Raw genomic sequence first — 19,206 nt, 5'->3', positions numbered from 1 at the left:
GAGTGCACGCTAACAGCGCTACAGAAGAGAGAAGAAGAACTTTGATGCAAATTACCAATGCGCGAAGAAGCATCATCGTCAAGCTTTGTTAAAGACCGTCACCACACGATCTTGTCATTCAAACACTGCCACTTATAGAAACCTATAAAGATGGCTGCTGCAGGTATGGCCGGTGGTGCCAGCAACTTCATTGGATCATTAATCAGTCTGATTTCCAAGAGTGATATACGATATCAAGGATTCTTGGCACAAATCGATGCAGAAGAAGCAACGATTGCGTTGGAAAAAGTACGATCATGGGGAACAGAAGGAAGATTGGTTCAACAAGGAAGACCATCAAGCGAAGAACTACCTCCGAACGACAACGTATACGAATCGATCGTCTTTAGAGCGGCTGATGTGAAAGATCTCAAAATCGATGATCCCAATCCACAACGTAATGCACCCGCACCACCGCCTCAACTACCCCACGATCCGGCAATCATGAATGTGAGTATTTTTTCTCGATGAAAATCACTGTGATGATCAATTTTCGGATGTAAAATGAAAGACCCAATAGGGCTTTCAAACCATCCGAGAGCGCATAAAACCGTGTGGATGTTTCCGTTGCCTTCCTACTGAGATTTATACGTTGATGTCTTTAAGGAGTATGAACTGACATATTCTGCCCCTCTTTGATACAGAATGGACCTTCTGGCCCTTATGGAGCACCATACGGCCGACCACCTCCGCCTGGTCAAGGATATCCTGGCCCTCAATTTGGCGCTGCTCCACCACCAAATGTGCCTTATGGAGCGCCTGGATTCCCTCCATACGCTCGACCTCCTCCACCACAGAATCTACAGCCACCGCAGCCAGCCCTGCAATCAGGTCCCAAAGCACAACAACAGTCACCTGCTCCTCCAGCCAAAGCAGCAGAGAAGAAGGATGAAGGTTCAACGGATGCCGTAGCCGAACATTTGTCAAGGCTGAATGTTGCAGGATCAGCAAACTTACCAAAGAATGGTACAAATGGTAAAGCTGACTCGGCAAGCCCAGCAAACAAGGCACACCCAAACCTACCAGCCATTCCTCGAGCTGCTGCTGCTGCTGCCGCTGCGGCTGGAGCACAAGAACGTCATGGATCTGGCGGTAGAAATGTACCGGGCTCGGGAGGACGTCAACGTGGACCACAATCTTCTGTTTTCGACAACCCTGTTGGAAGGAGAGGAAATGGACCTGTGGAAGTTCCTGATACGGACTTCGATTTCGATGCCAGTAATGCTAAATTTGCCAAACAGCCCAAAGCAAATGGAGATGAGGCAGAAAAAGAAGAAGAAGGGGAAGGACAAACAGATGTTTTGAGCAGTATCCCGCCTCCTTCAGAAGGCAAGAGCTTTTATGATAAAAGTAGCTTCTTTGACAGTATCAGTAATGAAGTCACTGAAAGACAAGAAGGTCAACAAAACAGACAGGGAGCTGGAGAACAACAAGGTCACTTTGGCGGCAGAGGTGGAGGAAGAGGAGGTCGTGGTGGTGGCAGAGGAAGAGCAGACAGATTGGCCGAAGAAAGACGTAATATGGACACATTCGGTGAAGTTGGATCCTTTGGAGGCGGCCCACGCGGGCGTGGCCGTGGAAGAGGTCGCGGTGGTCGTGGTAGGGGAGGTCGTGGACGTGGTGATGGATTCCGTGGTGGCAGAGGTGGCCAAGCAGCTACTTTCTCGTGAAAAATTGTATCTCAGAAACCTGATTTGTACTTATTATTTCATATACGCAAAAAAATGTGATGAAATTTCTCGTCTTATACAGCCTATGTTTGAATACATAACAAGGTTATTCGCGATTTAAGATGTAAGAGTAGCATCTGTATCGACCGAACGTGATTCATGTTCGACGTCACCTTCCGTGGTGGACTTTGATTTGGTAGTGGCAGCACCTTTGTTGGCATACATGATCGAAAGATGGAAGATGGTGTAGACACTTGAGCAGAGCATCATCGAGCTCAAGACGCCCAAATAATTACCAACGAATTGAGTAATTTGCACCATTTCCACAAGTGAGGTCAACTGAGCGGCAAGGAAAGAATAGATGACCAAGAACATGATACAAAGCATGACGCTGAAGATGTGCTTGTACTTTTGTAAGAAGTAGCAATTGGGGTATTTAGCTTGCTTTTCGTTGTCTGCAGTAGAGTTGTCAAAGATGACTGATTCCACATCGCCTTCCAATTTTCTCAGGATGATCGTGTCAGTCTTTGTGACCTTGGGGGTCTTTCTGTATGCTACATAAAGCTTCACGGCTCCACCAAGGTAAAGAGCAAGCAAAAAGCCAAAGTAGCTTGCCCAAATGATCATGATTGGTTTTGCACTAGCATAAACGCCAGCAAGACTTTTCCATTGGATAATTGCATCTTCTTCGTACATTCTGAAAATGCTAATTGCGCCATCGGAAGTACCAGTAACTTCAAATCCTTCTTGTGATGAATCTGAGTCGGCAAAGAATTGCATTACTCCAGCCACGACTTGTTCATAATCTTGTTGATTGTTGTAACCGGTTGTAATAGAAGCCATGATGACGAAAGCCGGAATGATTACAGCGACAAAGCCAGCAAAAAGACGTAAAATGATTTCCAACACTTTTTTGTTTCCCTTGGAGCCAGATCTGGATTTGAGTAATGGGAAATCGCAAAATTCGATCGCTTGAACGTAAAGTGTGAACCAAAATGGTAAACACAAAACGCACATCCAAAACATTGATGCATTTAATTCGCTTGGGATCAATTGTTGATCCAAACGGAATTGATGAATGGCAAAAATGATGTACCAAGCTGCACTAACTGAAGCAGAGAAAACGGTAAAGCAAGTGGTATTGGGAAGTCCAATTCGAACATTAACTTTTGGAATCTTGTGAAGTGTCAAGAGGCTTGTACGTTTCTTGACTATGCAAGCGACTAACAAACACCAACCACAAATTGTACTCAAAGCAACCAATCCAACCACTGCTATCACGTACACCCAATAAAATCGATAATGATCAGCCACGAACAGGCCACGGATCAAGTTGTGCAATGATCCGAGTGCTGGAACTGCAGCTTGATCGTTTTGAACATTATCAATAAAAGCTGGAATTTGAAAAGGATGTTCGACTTGCATGATGAGAGGTATTGGATGGTTGAGATGGATGTGGTGGTGAATAAGAGGAATTGTGTTTGAATTTGAGATAAGACCTTTTATATGAATTTAACCTTCCTTCTCATTTCCTGCACTTTGTTGTATTTTTTTTTGTCAGCTGGTCTGTTCACCTTTCAATATCGGAGTGGAAATGCGGCATCAGACAAGTCATTTTGCATATTTAGCCAAACAGTCAAATTCTACGGCTCCGCATGAAATCACACGGAATCACTCCAAAGTAACAGGAAAAGAGACGTAATTCACTCCTTTATTCTTTTCTACTTGAAGTCGGTTCCTGCCTTCCTTCCCCGCTTCTTCCTCTCCTGACTTCCTCCTAGGAGAAGCCCCTTTCCCCAGATATCTTCTCAGCTTCCAGTGAGTGCCCCTTTCTCCAAAATCGTCATCGGTATTTGCGACAATGCTTTGCTGGCGTTTCAACTCCGATTAGCCCATATATGCGTATTTAATGGTGACTTCAACACCGAAACGGCGCGCATTGGCGCTTCATTCCAGCCAACGAGAAAAAGGGCCTTGGCTTGACTTACCTTCTCCGACAATCGCCAAAGTGATATCTGTTGTTTAGCTGACAACTCCCCATTTGCCAGATTCAATTTCTTCCAAACAACCTTTAGACCGTAGCAGGATTCCAATAAGAGTCGGACCGATAAATGTATTCAATGTGATTGCCCAAACCCCTACGTCAAAAGCCAATAAAGCTGTAGGCGAATCTGACGTACACGAAAGTATGCCGACTTGCCTGCCAATATTGATGATCAGAAATCCAATTTCCCCTCGTGCGACTAAGGAACATCCCAGAAAAATTGCAGGTAGCCAGATTCGGTTTTGTATTCGGTTCACATGATTTCCAGTGTGAATTCTATTCTGTTGATTAATAGTTTCCTTTTTGCCAAATAGGGATTTGAAGAATGATGCTACCCGATCTCCGTAAAAGCTTACGAGAAGAACGGGCAAGCAAGCCATGACTTTTGCACATGCCATCAAGCCGGAAAATAATATTCCTCTCCAAATTGTTCCTCCTTGAAAGAGCTCCTTTATCGGAATTGCAAATCCAATAGATGCAAAAAAGAAAGGAACAAGAATTCTATGCATAATAACCTTTACTTCATCAAAAGCGTGAAAGGGATCGAGCCTCTTGAATGATCTAGCGGGAAGAGCTTTGTATGCGTAAATCATAAATGCACCAGCACAAAATGCACCTATTAAATCCGTACTGTCGATCTTATCTGCTATTGAAACAAATGCACAGATGATTGCTAGCCAAAGTAGCATCCCAAGTCGTGGCCAAAAGGTGTGAAACTTTGCAAGGAAACTATGCACTCTTTGTGATTGATTGCAGATCCGAATCGAAAAGGGTGCGAGCGGCTTAATAACGAAGCGTACCAAAACAACAGTTCCCAGGATCAAGAGGAATGAACTCATAAATGGTCTTATTACAGGCCATACTCGTTATTGTTCTTTCCCACTTGCAATTGACCCTAATGACTGCACTACACTGCTTAGCACGAGTGCTACAATGTCATCCAATAATGCTGCTCCAATCAAAATAGTCCCTATCCTAGTATTCATAATTCCCGAAAGCCTTTGTTCGTTTTGAGTTGCTGAAATATCTGTGCTGGTCACAGCAGGGGTATCTAGTTGTCCGTCTCCTAGTATCGGCATTCCAATATCATTATTGTTGCCGGGGTTTTTCTTTTCCTTTTCGTCTTCCTTGGGAGAAGCGGTACCAATGACAGCCAATGTAGTCCCTAAGCTTGTTGAACTGAGAGATACACCAACGACAAAGCTTTCTAAGTATGTGAACGAATAAGCAAACGGCAATAAGATCATCGATAATGCAATCGGCATCAAGATCCCAATCGTGCCGGTAACGAAAGCCAAGATGAGCGTTTTTGGGGAGGAAAGAATATCTAGACGGGTCGTCATTCCACCTTCGAACACCAGCAGAAGCAAACCTAGATAACCCAATGCTTGAACTGCCTTTTGTACTTCACTTGGCAAGATGTTGGCCAAAGGAGCTCCAAATACAGCACCGAGGATTAGCTGTGCCAGAAGGCCGACGTGCAAAAGATCATCGATGACATCATGTAATACATTAATTCCGAACAGAAGTGCACTCAACGTCAAAATCACTTGCAACGATGGTGCCTCGTATGCAAGAGAGGGCGCTTGATTAAGACACTCCATATCGGAATGGCTGCGTACCGAGTCTGATTTGGCTGCGACCTCTTTTAGAACTGTTTTTCCTTCCAAATCTTTTCTATATCAGCTTGATCATCGCCATCATCCTCTGAATGCTCAGGTAGACAATCTTGAGTGACGATAGAAGATGCTTGATAGTGATCAGCAAGCAGCTCTTTACCACAGTTAAAACTCCACCTCCCGACGCTTTTTGTCCAAAAAGGCCCCGAAGACCGCCCGCACCACCCACTTCACACGTGAATTCTGAGGAGACGCCTTGACAAATGAGATCAGAAGAAGCCGCGCGTACGACGCGCCTGCAGTGCAGTGGAGCCTACAAAGCTGGAAATTACGCACTGTTCACAAACATATGTGTTCTGGTTGGTGGCAGTTTGATGGAATGACGATTAAGAAGAATGACTTTTGGCTCTTTGCAATCATCTCAGTACCATAAGAATCACAGGGTCAGGTTGACATTACACTCACAACCCACAATGCCGGCCACAACTGAGGAAACGTTGGCATTATCACAAACACTCGTACAGGTACATCCGCTTGTGTTACTTTCGGTGGCCGATCATGCTTCCAGAAGTGCAGGTGGATCACGAAAACGTGTACTTGGTGTTCTGTTAGGACAAGATAACGGAAAAACAATCAACGTTGCAAACAGTTTTGCCGTCCCTTTTGAAGAAGATGAAAGTTCAGGTGGTGCTTCAGGGAAGAGTAATTGGTTCTTGGATCATGATTATATCGAAGCAATGATGGCAATGTATAAAAAGATTAACGCTCGTGAAAAGTTGGTTGGTTGGTATCATACAGGACCAAGACTACGTGCATCTGATCAAGAAATTAATGATTTAATGAAACAACTCATACCCAGACCAGTAATGGTTATCGTTGATCCTCGTTCTCGCGACACAGGTATTCCAACAGATGCATATTTTGCCATTGAAGAAATCAAAGATGACGGAACGGCAACACAACGGACATTCTTACATGCTCCTTCCACAATCGTTGCAGAAGAATCAGAAGAGATTGGTGTTGAACATTTGTTGCGTGATATTCGGGATACAACTACAGTAGGATCACTTTCGAGTAGAGTTACACATCAATTGCAGTCACTACGTGGACTATCGTCTAGACTGAACGAGATCAAGGGATACTTGGAAGCGGTAGCTCGTGGAGATCTACCGGTCAATCATCAAATCATCTACAACCTACAAGATATCTTCAACCTGCTTCCTGATTTGGACAAGAGTGATTCATCAAAGAGTTTCAGTATCGCACAGAATGATCAACTACTGGTTGTGTATTTGAGCAGCTTGATTCGTTCAGTGATTGCTTTGCATGGATTGGTCAACAATCGTGCAGAGAACGCTCGCGGAGAAGAAGAGCAAGAGGAAGTACCAAAAGAAGAGAAGAAAGAGGGTGCAGAAGGGGATGCGAAAGAATCTGGCGAAAAAGGTGACGCCAAGAAGAAAGACGGGAAGTCATAGTGTGTTTTGTTACCCAATGTATAGAATCTCGACCAATTCAAACTATTCGCATTATTGAAATCTAGAGCATATATAGCATTTACGTAAAAGTATACAGGGGAGGTACATGTTAAGCTGGAGCTGGTCCACTGCCTGCCTGTCGCTGATTCTCTTCTCGATCAGGCACGGCATCTGCTGCTTCACGAGCACCTCTGCCCCTTCCTGAAGCTTGTTCGAAAAGGTTCTTGAATCCGGCTTTCTCGCCATCTTCCCATCTGTTAAACATCTTTGCCGTATCTTCTGCACTTGGCTGTCCGGCCAATGGATCAGCTCCATGTTCGATTAAGGTGCTAATTACTTCATCGTATCCCTTAAACACTGCTCCTGCGACGATTGATTGACCTCTTCCATTAAGTTGATTTGGATCAGCTTTATCATGTTTGATTCGCATTTCCGATTCAGGAATTGTGAGAATAGCTTTTACGAGTTCGTTATGACCATGATAAGCAGCCAACATTAGGAGTGTATCACCACGGTTGTTTGTTAGATTTGGTGGGACGCCAGCTTTGATATATGTGATCAACTCAAGTGATCCTTCTCGGGCGAAGTTGAATAACCTTGCGGCTAAATCCAGGGCTTCATTTGGAAGTCCTTGTACGCCACTTGCTTGGACATCTCCTTGTGCGCCAGGTTGAGGAGGCTGTGGGATTGGAGCTCCGTCTGCCGTTCTTTCGGGTTGGTGTACTGTTTCTGAAGGTACTGGTGACATTTTTGTGAGAGAGAGTATATGATGATGGCTGTTTAGAAAGAGGTTGATTGTGAATTCATGTAAGCTGTTCTATTGTCTGTGCGTTTTGCGAAGATTTGGACCAAGGCGGGGAAAGGTCATGTGAAATGATATAAGCAGAATTGTGGAGGAAAATCGTTGACTTTTGACGCGCCATTGTACGCTAGAAGAAGAAATTTAAAACAAAACTTAAAAAGAGAGTTATACTGTAATCAACATGACCACCAAACATGGCAGCAACGGTGAGGGATACTGGAAAAGATGCAGTGGCATCGACAAGTGGCTCAAGCAGCTCTCCAGCTCCAATCGAGAGAAACATCGCTTCCACATCAAGCCCTACTATAGCAGCTGAGAGCAGCAGCGGGGATGGCTCACTATTCTCCGGTCTGTTTGCCGGAAATCCATATTTCAGTGCCGGTTTCGGATTGATGATCTTTGGTGCAGCATTGGCAGCCTCAAGAAGAGGAATAACGACAGCAGCAACACAAGCACAAAGAAGGCTACTCGTTTCACTAGAAATTCCATCAAAGGATAAAGCTCATCCTTGGTTTTTGAGTTGGATGGGCGCTCAGGCTAAAGCACAGGCAATGCGGGAAGCTGGATTGCTACCACATCAGAAAGAGAGTATTGGCGAGTTCTTAGGGATACGATCGAAGAGACAGCAGCAACTAGAGGCAGAAGGAAGCTCGTCCAGCTCTAGCACTGTGGATGACCCACTAAGGACTGGAAATCACCGGGCAAGTCCGATCCGCATTTATAGTCATGAACTCAGTGTAGAAACGATGCAAGCCAACTTGAAGAAGCCCAACGCTTCATCAGCCATAATGCAACAGCAATCACTACAAATGGAAGCTGGTGGGCAGAGGGATACATCACGCGATGCTAGATTCGCATTTGTGCCAGGACCGGGAACGCATTGGTTTAGATATAAAGGATGTTGGATGCGATTCACACGTGAAAGGAATGGACGGATGATTGATCTGACAACGGGTGCACCTTGGGAAACGATTACACTTACAACCCTTCGATCGCATCAACACTTATTCACTGAGCTATTAGCTGAAGCACGACAATTGGCATTGACATCCAGCGAGGGGAAGACGACAATCTATACCGTTTGGGGAACAGAATGGAGGCCGTTCGGATTACCAAGGAGAGCAAGAGATTTGCAAAGTGTAGTCTTGGCACGTGGCAAGCGTGATCGAATCGAAAACGATGTCAGAAGGTTTATGCAGCGTGGGTGGTGGTATGCAGAACGTGGGATACCGTATCGAAGAGGATATCTGTTGCATGGAAGTCCAGGAAGCGGTAAATCAAGCTTCATCTTTGCTTTGGCTGGATCTTTGGATCTTTCAATTTGCTTACTCAATTTGTCGGAAAGAGGTCTGACAGATGATAAGCTCAACTTCTTGCTCTCCAACGCACCGGAACGCTCGATTCTTTTGCTAGAGGATGTTGACAGCGCCTTTTTGGGCAGACAAAGGGCGGCTGAATCAGATGGATACCAGGCAAACGTAACTTTCAGTGGCTTGCTCAACAGTCTTGATGGAGTTGCAAGTTCAGAAAGCAGAATCATCTTTATGACGACCAATCATGTTGAGCGTTTGGACCCAGCCTTGATTCGACCGGGAAGAGTAGACTACATCGAAGAACTAGGAGATGCAGAACCAGATCAAGTGGAAGATCTGTTTATGCGATTTTATGGTCCAAGACAATTACGCATACAGTCTTCTGTAAGCGAAGATCCTGCATCGGCTTTGGCGAATGATGAGAACCCTAAATTGAAGGAAGATCAATTACGACCACTTGCGCAAAGATTAGCACAGCTTGTTGAATCGGAGTCCATTCGAAGAAGAAGGGCTTTAGGCTTAGATGATGCAGGTCGATTTGCAAGCAATCCAGGGGAAGAAGGTTCAGCGTCTAGCACACTCGATCAAAAGGAGTCAGATCGTCGCTTGAAGGCAAGCAAGGCTATGCGTTTGCAGCCTGCGGCACGTGGTGGTGTCAGTATGGCTGAATTGCAAGGATTATTCATTCAGAATCTCGATGATGGACAAGCAGCGGTCAGTATGTTTGAGGAAATGATGCAGTTGTCGAATCCGTGATTTGATTTATGAGATCCTCATCAGTTCGCAGCTGTTCTTACTATTCAGCTTTCTATCAATCATATCACTATTTAGTATATTTATTCGGATAATAGAGCATTAATGAGATAAAAGGGAAAAAAGCGTAGGAGACAGTTCGAGAGCAGATTTTCAAACTTTCTTCAAACCGAGAATCTGGTTGACGAAGCACTGTTTGATGACGTTGCTCTGTTCGGAATACAGTGTAGGGTCCATCTGTTCGAAAGCGTTCATCAATAACGGATTTGCGTTCTTTGGAAGGCTATGCTGCAATTCTGCGATCATTTTGAACGAATGAGCAGGCGTGGTGGAATCATCATTCAGTCTCTGAGTAAGCAAGATGGCAGGATAAGTCTTTTTGACGTCAACATTGTGCAAGGGACTGTAGGCACGCAAGACATCGAAATAAGTTGGCTTTTGTGGAGATCCCCATTCGGCAATATACTGATCCGGATAAGGATACTTGTCGAACCGTAACATGTCTAAAAGTGCAACATTGGGAAGAAGAACACCAAAGAGTCCTTGAGGAGCTTGATTTCCCATCACCATTGCAACCGTGCCTCCTGCTTCTGATCCTTCGCCAATAATGTGTCCGCGAGCTGCCATTTTATTCTTTACTAGATATTCTGCAACTGCTTGATAGTCATCGAAAGAATGTTGTCTCTGACTCAACATTCCCGCTTCATGCCATCTATCACCTAGTTCGCCCCCACCTCGAATTTGCATGTATACACAAGCACCACCGTGATCTCTTACCCATGGTAACATGAACGCATCATAATATGGAATCGTCTTTTGTCCAAACGAGCCATAACCCAAAAGCCAAGCTGGATTGGTTCCATCTAAAGGATGCTTCTTCGAATAAAAGATATCAAAAGGTACTTTGGTTCCATCTTTGGATGTTGCAAAATGTTGTTCGATCTTGAATTCGGACATATCGATTCCTTTTGGATTGCCGATCAAGAAAGGGTCTACAGAAACTTTGCCGTTGTCTGAGCGAATACGATAAACACCAGAGCCCAAGGTGAAAGCACTCAATTCTACGAATGACTGTTTGCTGCCGTACGAATATGATGCACGATAAAACGCTCCGATGAAGTCCGTTAATAGTTGTTGGATACGTTTTCCGGTTGTAAGGTCATGTAAGTAGAAATTGTATTTTGCATTCTCCAAATAAATCAAAACGATCTTTGTCTTATCGATCACGGACCAATTTTCTATGTTTCCGTTCTTGTTCTCGGGAATGATGTCCTGCGTTTTGATTGTTTCGGTCAATTCGCTCAAGTCTTTCACGCTGCGTGCTTTACTTGTATCAATCTTTGCACGAACGATCTTGTGATTCTCAGCTCCATCACGTTTGGTGACCAGATAAAAATCAGAGTCAATATTGTACACGTACTGCAACGGAGGACCATACTGCGGCTGCAAAGAAATCCATTTCATATTTGCCGAGATTGGTTGATCAAGAGGTGCAGCATACACGCGAGAATGATCAACATCGGTGAATCCATAAAGCATCAAGTATTTATAACCAGTGGTGAATTCTGCGTACCAAAGATTTGTGACCTCTTTTGTATCTGCTTTCACGATAACGATGTCACTCTTTGGATCACTACCAATCTTGTGATAGAGAATTTGTGATTGTGTATTGAATGGATCGGGATCGCTCAACTGTTGGTATGCTTGATGGTCATAAATGACACCTTTACCATCTTGAGTGAAAGTGAATGCCATTCTGCCTGCATATGGAATCGTTTCTGGCAAATTCTTGAATGTAGTCAGATCCATAAATCGAAGTTCAACTCCTGTATCACCTCCAACCACAGTATATGCTGCCATCTTTTTATCATCGCTTACTTGCCATTTGTCAATGTATAGTGAACCATCCTTGCTCAATGTTGTTTCATCAACAAGAACTCGTCCAGGTGGTTGAGCAAAATTTGCTTTCTTGGCGTTGGCCATCTCGCTTTCTGATGCATAATACCATTTCATAGCCATATCTTTACCTTGACCGGAGAACAAATAACTTGGATTATTATCTTCCGGTCTTCCAACTTCGTCAAGTTTAGCATAAAACACATAATCGTTTGCTTGTCGAACAGATTGAGTGATAGCATCTTTGTCATTGCATTGCAAGAATGAATTGAACAAGGTTGATTGTTGCTTAATAAAGTTTTGTACATCAGATCCATTCGTTGGCTTTTCTAACCAATTGTATGGATCACGAACCGTCACCTTTCCCTTTGCCTTGGCAGATGTGTATGTGAATTGGGCATTTCCCCGCTGTACTGCTGGGTAGGCAATCTTTGCTGCATTCGAACCGGGTGGTGTCTTACCGGCTCGCTTGATGTATGGGTGAGCTTGGACGAATACAAGGAGCGTGAGGAAGATGAGGAAGAACGGTTTCAGCATGTTGGATTGCTGGAGGGGAAAAGGATGAAGTGATGGTGGACCGATGTAAAAGAAAGAGGTTAAGTATTGAGTATTTCAAGGGTCTATTTCATAAAAAAGGTCCTCATGACCAAATTGCGAGCTTGCAAGGGTTACATATTTGTTGATTAGCACTGCTATCACCCACGGAGGGCCGCACAGGAGTGTGGATCATTCTTTGGAAATCTTACAAGCTCAATTAACTTAAATTCAGCCACCCCTGAATAAAAGTATCTGTTTTCTTCATATCGTTCTGCTAATGTTATTGGACCTCAAGGAACAGTTCGCTCATTGGTTGTTTCGGTACCGTCAACGCATTCATCGGAGAATAAAGACATATTCATCTCTTTCCAAATATGACAAGAATGAAGCTGGGCGTAATTCTATATGATCAGCTTGAGTAGTTTCATTCGAAAGTGGGATGATCCATTCCATATTGATGGCCAAGAAGGTTGTAATGATCAACGCCATTGCCAAGTGCCTGTTGCAGGGACGACGCTATTTGTTGATGGTGCCTGGGTATGAACAGCAGAGAGTTAAACCAAGGCAGTCTGTATACTGTCATAGTGCCTGTTATTGCAAGAGTATTGCTTCAGGCACACAAGCAGCAAATCGCGCGTTTGTAACAGCACCCTCTAACACACACTCAAGGCACACACAATTCCCAATCCACGCTACGGCTGCTTGCCTTGCCCTGCGCGCGAACACACGCACACAAACGCAAAAGCAAGAGTGGTATGTTGACATGCATGCACGCACTTCCATCGATCTACAGGTCATCAGCTATCCTTTGTTTGTGACCATAACATTGTACAAGAAAAAGAGAAGTTCAAGCAATTTTGTTTGCTCTCCTTTTGTTTTCTTGCTCTGACGGTCAATCGGGTAAAAGTTGTAAAGTAGTGCATGCGAAACGAATCAAAAACGAATTGACGATCCAAAAATCCAAGATCTTTTTCAAGGAAACGCATCATACACGACCCCTATTACGAATCGTCAAGAACAAAATCACCAACCAAAAAAGGCATTCTCATTCATCGCTTTGCAATTCAATCGCTCAATCTCTTCTTCGTCAACTTTTCGATTTCAGCTTTCCTTCATCTCGCTACATCACATCTATTGGTGTTTTGATTAGCTCTTCCACGCATCTTTTAAGCATTTGCATATATCTTTTCGACGTATACTCCGCTGTATCCTCACTTACGAAACCCACTTTAAATCAGCAAACATGGCTGATAGCGTTCAAAGATCTTTTGAGGGCATGTCGCTCAATAGACCCGCGCAACAAAATCAAAATCAATCTCAACAGCATCTAGGCTTGCATAGTCCTCTCAATGGAACGCTATCCTCCAACGCATCTTCTTCGCTACGTTCTCCATCTGGGACTTATGGAAATGCACAATTGCCTGGTCAAGGTGTCAATGACGGACAAAGTGCTGCCGCTCGATTTGAACGCTTTTTCAACACATCCGGCAATCAATCTCCTCAAGCGTTAGATGCTCCATCTCATTCTCTTGGCGGCTTCCCGCCTTCGCCTCATCAACCCGCAAGCTTGGGTCCTGGAAGTGCATTTGGATCTTTTGGTCACAACTTCAACTCAGGCGTAGGATCTGCATTCATGGGAAACAACTCTACAGTTCCTGCCCTTCGGTCTAAGCCGAGTGCTACCAGACAAGGCTTGCCTTCTCAATGGAATTCGTTGACACCCGATGATATGGGCACTGGATCATCACCTCCAGGCCAATTCAACACAGGCGGTCCAGGTTCTTTCTTTACGGCAGGCAGCGGTAGTACAGCTTATCCTGGTATCAGCAACACTACATCAACGGCAGCGTTGGGCCTTGGAGACGATGATATTATACCAACAGCAATTGTGGTCAAGAATATTCCTTTCAGCGTCAAGCGTGAGCAATTGCTGCAAATAATTGAAGAGCTCAATATTCCAATGCCATACGCCTTCAACTATCACTTTGATCAAGGCGTTTTCCGTGGTCTTGCTTTTGCCAACTTTAGGTCTGGAGGAGAGGCTGATGCAGTCGTCGCTGCATTGAATGGTTTCGATGTTAGCGGCAGAAAGTTGCGGGTTGAATACAAGAAGGTTTTGCAAGCTGGCGAAAAGGAGAGGATTGAAAAGGAGAAAGCTATCAAAAGAATGCAGAGTATGCAGATGGAAAAGGAAAGAGTGCGAAGGCAAACAGTTTCCTCCGCAACAGGAGAGGAATGGAATCCACAATTCGGCCAGCAATCCACAGGCACAATGGGCAGAAGTTCCATGGCACCCGGTTCTGAGCTCGAGACTGGATACAGTGATGCTTATAATGAAGCAATCGCACCTATTTCGCCAGATACTCTTCGCTCCGCTTCAGATTCCCAAGGTGAATTGGCTGCAGGTGCCGCTTCTGAAGTTGCTGGTAAAAAGGATGAATTGGACTTGAACGATCCAGCAACGCTTGAGATCTACTCTCGGGTACTGTTGTTTAAAGATGATCGTATGCGGGACGAATTGAGCTTCTCCAAGAATTTAACGACAAACGAGCGCAGAATTGTGCACATGGTATCCAAGAAGCTCAATCTGTATCATTATAGCCTTGGTGACGGTGATGAAAGATATGTCATTGTAACGAAGAATGAAGTCAACCAACCTCAACGACCTTTACGTTCTCAAGCTTCAACTATTGGACGCAACCACAGAATTGGAGAAGGTGGTGGCAGTGGTGCCATGACTGGAGCCAATGGACTTTTGGCGCCTGGAAGCAGCTACTCAATAGGTAGAAATGCATTACGAACTAAGAAATCTGCGCCTGACATGAAACGTCAAAGGGAACGTAGCGACGATGGATCTTTTGGTGTTGGTGGTTCGTATGGATTTGTGTCCGGCAGTGCGTCGAATGGAGGAAGCATTCATGGTGCTTTTGGCCCTGCAGGATTAAGCAGGAAGAGTAACGGTAATTTACGAGAAGGATATTCTTCAACAGTTGGCAGACGATCTGTGCCTTCGAGCGGCACTGGAGGTGCTGCAAGTCTACAAAGTCTATTTTCGTCACAATTTGATATTCCTCCCGTGCCTTCGCTACCGGCTAATATCGGAGGAGAACCAATCTCTTATTCACCTTCTCCTTCGCCAATTGGAACATCTTCCACCAGCAATAACGGAAGCTTTTCTGCTGCCACTTCTCAAAACATTCTGCGTCAACCAGCCGGACCAGGGGCTGCTAACCGCAACTTTGCACAACGAAGTCGGGTGCCTATTGGTGGCTTGATGAACGGACATGGCGCAGGACAGGAGGGATCAGGTAATTCAATCTCCAATGGTTCTTCGGATCTCGATGCTCAATTCAGTTCTGGTGGCCCAGGTGAACTGCGCGAAGATGATGTACAAACCCATCAACCGTTGGAAGTATGAGCGGCAATTATGCATGTTTATATTGCTTTGGATGGTCAACCGTAGCACATATTTCTTGATACATATTTTTTCTCTCCTCTATCTCACTCATTCACATTCTTTCTTAAGAAAAAGCTCTATATATTATGATGAAATACGATGCTGCTAAGGGTAAAAAGTCAAAGATTTCTATGTGTGATGAATTGATGGTCTATGTTTAGTAAAATACATATCATGGTACATTTTGTGTAGCTGCTTTTTGAGCTTCCTTTGCTTCTCTGCGACCTCTTCCCAATGTTCTGAAGTACTGATCTCTAAACACACTGAGATCGTCAATAGCTCTGCCTTGTTTCTGTTGTTCATTTGTGTTGGCCAATTCTTGTCCATCTCGTGCAGATTGTACGTGGTTAATTGGAGCGGCTGGAAGTACTAGATGCTTTTCAACAAGATCCTCTTCTTTCGCATCGATCTTTTCAAGTGTGATCAATCTTCTACCCCAATTCGTGAAATCTTGTAGACTGTGAGCGATAAGCTTGAAGTGTTTTGTAGGTGGAAGTTGTAAATCAATTTGTGATGTTGTTACACCGCCTTTTGCACTTTCGTCATCACATTCCACATCTGTCATTGTTGGCATCCAAAATACTAAACGTCCTTTTGGGACAAGCATCTTTGCCGAAAATTCCATTAGATCGCACAAAAGCTCATCAAGAGCGTATGGCTTACTGGGAGGATGATAATCGGGTCGTTCATGCGAATATTGACCGTCTGGCATCATGAATGGTTCATCACGCATCTTTTCTCCTCTTCGTTTGCCTAGCTTCTTTGCACCCGCACGAATACCATAAGGTGGATCTGCAACGATTGCATCAAATAAGCCCCCCTTTCTGAGAGGATGTTGTGTTACGTCAAAACATAAGGAATCGATAAAGAGGTGTTCTGTGCCGTATTGTTTTGCCGATCGAAGTATCCCCAGTGAGCCTTTTGCGCTGTTTTTCCCTCTCATCATTCGTGCGTCAATATCACTGGCTAATACGTGAGCACCATATGCTGCAGCAGCAAGCAAAAGAGATCCTGTCCCTGCAAAAGGATCGTAGAACAACTTGCCTGGCCCTGCCAATGCCATGGATGCCTGTACTAAGCTCATACTGCTTTCCATCGTCGTGTTTCCAATGTATGCCCGCTTCTTCACATCCATTATTCCGATCAAGTCCCGTGCGATACCATCACAGATTTTCCTGCCTGTGTGTACTGCAATGAGTCTCTGATTCTGTCCCGAAGGTCCCTTTTCATATCCATCATAGCCTTCCCATTGATCGACATTGTTTGGCTCTGTCCATTCTTCCGAGTAACACCAATTCACCATTGGAGTTTGGAGATTGATTGGACCTTTGAATGCGAGAACGTCTGCAAATGCTTCTATCCTATTCAATCGTTCTTTGTGTGTCAATGTATGCATATAAGCCGCAACGGTTGCCTTCCAAGACACCTCTGGTTTTTGATACGGTTTCCATAGCTTCCGAACAGATTCGATCTCACTCAGATTCTTCAAAAGGCTCTCCAGCGTGTTTGCACTTGCCCAATGCTGCCAAACGGATCGAATGCAAATCGCTCTTTCGGCCATCTTACGTGCAACATCATCATTTGCTAAATGTACCGATGCAAAGACACGTTCCGTATCCAATGCATCATTTGTTACTTCGTCGGTGATGCTCAAATCATTCATCATTGCCGCAGTGCTTGACTCTCCCGCATCTTGTGATGTCTCTTTAGGTATATGTGGGTTTCTGTTCCTCCTCACATCTCCCGCAACTGGTACGAAGCAATACTTCACATCATGATATTCTGCTGCTGCTTGAAATTCGGCCCATCGAAAGTTGACGTGATGATTGGCAAACTGGATCAAATAAAGTGGGCCTATCGATTCTGGCGATTCGCCATCTTTCAGCCCTCTCGAGAGCATACTCACAGCTGATGAAAGTCAAGAATGGCAAACACACACTTTTTTCATTTCTTCTCAGCGTGGGGTTCTGTTGAAATTTTATGAAATTATACACTGCTCTCATGCCTCAAATTTGTCACGCGAGAAGCCATTAAAAAGTCTTCTTCCTCTACCTAAATTTCTCTCAGACGTTTGCAAAATGATGCCAAAGATATTGTATGAGAAAAGCGAGCTACGATATACAAAAGAGACGAGAACTAAACGAAACAAGAAAGAGCACATATAGAGAGAGCACATTCATCTCAACCATTATTTATGTCTTTGGTAAACGGATGTAACGATGCAGTGATCTCTTTCATATGGTTCCAAGGTAACTTGTTCTTTTGGACGTAGGCTTGCTTCTTGCATCTTTTTGATTTCTCCTGCGAAAACGGCTTCTGGCACGGCTGTACTGTCGATACAGCTTGCCTTGATACTAATGACTGCTGCACCACCATCTTTCAAAAAGTGAGAAGCGTTCAAAGCAACGATACGGGCTTGATCAGGTTGAGCAACATCAGCAAAAATTGTGTCAACCATTCCCACAAGCATACGGTACTTTTGAGGATGTCTTGCATCTTCAATGATTGGGATCACATTTGTACGTTTCTTGGCCATGTTGATCAAATCACGTCCAGATCTATGAGAGAATTCGACAGCATAAACTGTTCCTTCGGGTCCAACAACATCAGCAACGTGACTGACACTGGTACCACTTGCAGCACCCAAGTACAAGACTTTCTTTCCAGGGTTTACGTGAATGTGGTCCAAACCACCCAAAACACCAGCAGCCAATTTGGATCGGAAAGGGTTCCAAACACGGTATTCTGTCTTTTGACTCAAAGCATCATCACCTTGAGCTGGAGTCTCGACGCTGATACGCTTTTCACCGTAAACACTTTCTCCGGGAACCAAGTTCTTTGTGACCAAAAGGTGTTCTTTACCTTCAGCGACAAAGATACCTTCGTGACGATGTGGTTTGACGATAACGTTTGAGCCACCTTTGGCACCAGCTTTGCCGCCACGAGCACCACCAGCGCCACCACGACCTCCTCTGGCACCACCACGGGGAGCACCTCTGCCACGACCACCTGGTGCACCACGTCCGCCAAAGCCACCGCCACGAGGTGCTCCTCTTCCACCTGCACCACCACCACGTCCACCGAAGCCGCCTCCACGACCGCCTCCTCCGAATCCACCACGACCGCCTGCAGCACCACCACGACCGCCGAAACCGCCTCCACGACCACCGCCACGGCCTGCACCGCGACCGCCACGTTCACCTGTAGGAGCAGAAAGAAAAATAAGAATCAGTAAATTGAATAGCTGAGTTTGTTCGAATAGTATCAAATACTAACCGAAAGCCATTATATGTATATGTTGTTAGAGCTCAGAAGAGTGAATGTGAAACTGAGCTTGTGTGCTGATTTGGATTGCACACCTTGTCTGAGATGAGATGATGGAAAGATTGATGTAGGATGAATGATGTCTTATTCCTTGCTTTGCATGCGTTCAGTTAAATTCTTGTTCAGTGGATGGCTAGGCTTGAAATTTTTTAGAAGAAAGATTAAGCAGCCAAAAAAGTACGAGCGCGCAAGAAAAAGAAACAAAAATTCCATTTAATAATACTCACGTGCTGACCGAATATTTGTTCAATCTTTTGTGCTTATTTAAGCTGAACGC

At 44.6% G+C, this 19,206-nt stretch overlaps 10 protein-coding genes across 10 annotated transcripts; 4 read left to right on the top strand and 6 right to left on the bottom strand.

Annotated features, from left to right (window-relative positions):
- The first annotated feature begins 73 nt into the window (after window positions 1–73).
- On the top strand, window positions 74–1,781 carry FA14DRAFT_160195 (uncharacterized protein). The gene is made up of 2 exons (XM_025498563.1): window positions 74–489; window positions 684–1,781. The coding sequence occupies exons 1-2, from the start codon at window positions 151–153 to the stop codon at window positions 1,707–1,709; spliced, it is 1,365 nt and encodes a 454-aa protein (XP_025355006.1). The 5' UTR covers window positions 74–150; the 3' UTR covers window positions 1,710–1,781.
- A 45-nt stretch (window positions 1,782–1,826) lies between these two features.
- On the bottom strand, window positions 1,827–3,134 carry FA14DRAFT_154154 (uncharacterized protein; the record flags this gene model as incomplete). Its single annotated transcript, XM_025497660.1, has 1 exon — window positions 1,827–3,134. The coding sequence occupies one exon, from the start codon at window positions 3,132–3,134 to the stop codon at window positions 1,827–1,829; it is 1,308 nt and encodes a 435-aa protein (XP_025355005.1).
- A 597-nt stretch (window positions 3,135–3,731) lies between these two features.
- On the bottom strand, window positions 3,732–5,513 carry FA14DRAFT_167294 (uncharacterized protein; the record flags this gene model as incomplete). The annotated part of the gene is made up of 2 exons (XM_025500079.1): window positions 4,637–5,513; window positions 3,732–4,615 (listed from the first exon to the last, which is right to left on the bottom strand). The coding sequence occupies exons 1-2, from the start codon at window positions 5,355–5,357 to the stop codon at window positions 3,732–3,734; spliced, it is 1,605 nt and encodes a 534-aa protein (XP_025355004.1). The 5' UTR covers window positions 5,358–5,513.
- Window positions 5,514–5,788: 275 nt separating this feature from the next.
- Window positions 5,789–6,912, top strand: FA14DRAFT_160193 (Mov34-domain-containing protein). The gene has a single exon (XM_025498562.1). The coding sequence runs from the start codon at window positions 5,846–5,848 to the stop codon at window positions 6,845–6,847; it is 1,002 nt and encodes a 333-aa protein (XP_025355003.1). The 5' UTR covers window positions 5,789–5,845; the 3' UTR covers window positions 6,848–6,912.
- On the bottom strand, window positions 6,873–7,662 carry FA14DRAFT_160192 (uncharacterized protein). The gene has a single exon (XM_025498561.1). It carries the CDS (start codon window positions 7,593–7,595, stop codon window positions 6,957–6,959), a length of 639 nt encoding a protein of 212 aa, XP_025355002.1. The 5' UTR covers window positions 7,596–7,662; the 3' UTR covers window positions 6,873–6,956.
- A 226-nt stretch (window positions 7,663–7,888) lies between these two features.
- On the top strand, window positions 7,889–9,688 carry FA14DRAFT_107768 (uncharacterized protein; the record flags this gene model as incomplete). The annotated part of the gene is made up of 1 exon (XM_025495820.1): window positions 7,889–9,688. A coding segment is annotated over one exon (1,800 nt), but the record flags the coding sequence as incomplete, so codon positions are not given.
- A 279-nt stretch (window positions 9,689–9,967) lies between these two features.
- FA14DRAFT_114652 (alpha/beta-hydrolase) lies at window positions 9,968–11,374 on the bottom strand (the record flags this gene model as incomplete). The annotated part of the gene is made up of 1 exon (XM_025496066.1): window positions 9,968–11,374. A coding segment is annotated over one exon (1,407 nt), but the record flags the coding sequence as incomplete, so codon positions are not given.
- A 2,017-nt stretch (window positions 11,375–13,391) lies between these two features.
- FA14DRAFT_167290 (uncharacterized protein) lies at window positions 13,392–15,726 on the top strand (the record flags this gene model as incomplete). The annotated part of the gene is made up of 3 exons (XM_025500078.1): window positions 13,392–13,926; window positions 13,996–15,042; window positions 15,088–15,726. The coding sequence occupies 3 exons, from the start codon at window positions 13,392–13,394 to the stop codon at window positions 15,564–15,566; spliced, it is 2,061 nt and encodes a 686-aa protein (XP_025354999.1). The 3' UTR covers window positions 15,567–15,726.
- Window positions 15,727–15,777: 51 nt separating this feature from the next.
- FA14DRAFT_122852 (tRNA guanosine-2'-O-methyltransferase) lies at window positions 15,778–17,505 on the bottom strand (the record flags this gene model as incomplete). The annotated part of the gene is made up of 2 exons (XM_025496538.1): window positions 15,778–17,286; window positions 17,362–17,505. 2 exons carry the CDS (start codon window positions 17,503–17,505, stop codon window positions 15,778–15,780), a joined length of 1,653 nt encoding a protein of 550 aa, XP_025354998.1.
- Window positions 17,506–17,633: 128 nt separating this feature from the next.
- FA14DRAFT_132419 (Fibrillarin) lies at window positions 17,634–19,074 on the bottom strand. Its single transcript, XM_025496947.1, has 2 exons — window positions 18,882–19,074; window positions 17,634–18,806 (listed from the first exon to the last, which is right to left on the bottom strand). Exons 1-2 carry the CDS (start codon window positions 18,889–18,891, stop codon window positions 17,794–17,796), a joined length of 1,023 nt encoding a protein of 340 aa, XP_025354997.1. The 5' UTR covers window positions 18,892–19,074; the 3' UTR covers window positions 17,634–17,793.
- Between the last annotated feature and the right edge of the window lie 132 nt (window positions 19,075–19,206).

The sequence above is a fragment of the Meira miltonrushii genome, assembly GCF_003144205.1.
Source record: "Meira miltonrushii strain MCA 3882 unplaced genomic scaffold FA14scaffold_2, whole genome shotgun sequence".
NCBI lineage: Eukaryota > Fungi > Basidiomycota > Exobasidiomycetes > Exobasidiales > Brachybasidiaceae > Meira > Meira miltonrushii.
Note: the sequence above shows the minus strand (reverse complement) of the source record. Positions and strands in the feature narration are given on the sequence as shown.

Coding starts and splice junctions, on each gene's coding strand:
- FA14DRAFT_160192 (XM_025498561.1), bottom strand. CDS start 7,595: ATGTCACCAGTACCTTCAGAAACAGTACACCAACCCGAAAGAACGGCA.
- FA14DRAFT_160195 (XM_025498563.1), top strand. CDS start 151: ATGGCTGCTGCAGGTATGGCCGGTGGTGCCAGCAACTTCATTGGATCA. Junction 490..683: donor ACGATCCGGCAATCATGAAT/GTGAGTATTTTT, acceptor TCTTTGATACAG/AATGGACCTTCTGGCCCTTA.
- FA14DRAFT_160193 (XM_025498562.1), top strand. CDS start 5,846: ATGCCGGCCACAACTGAGGAAACGTTGGCATTATCACAAACACTCGTA.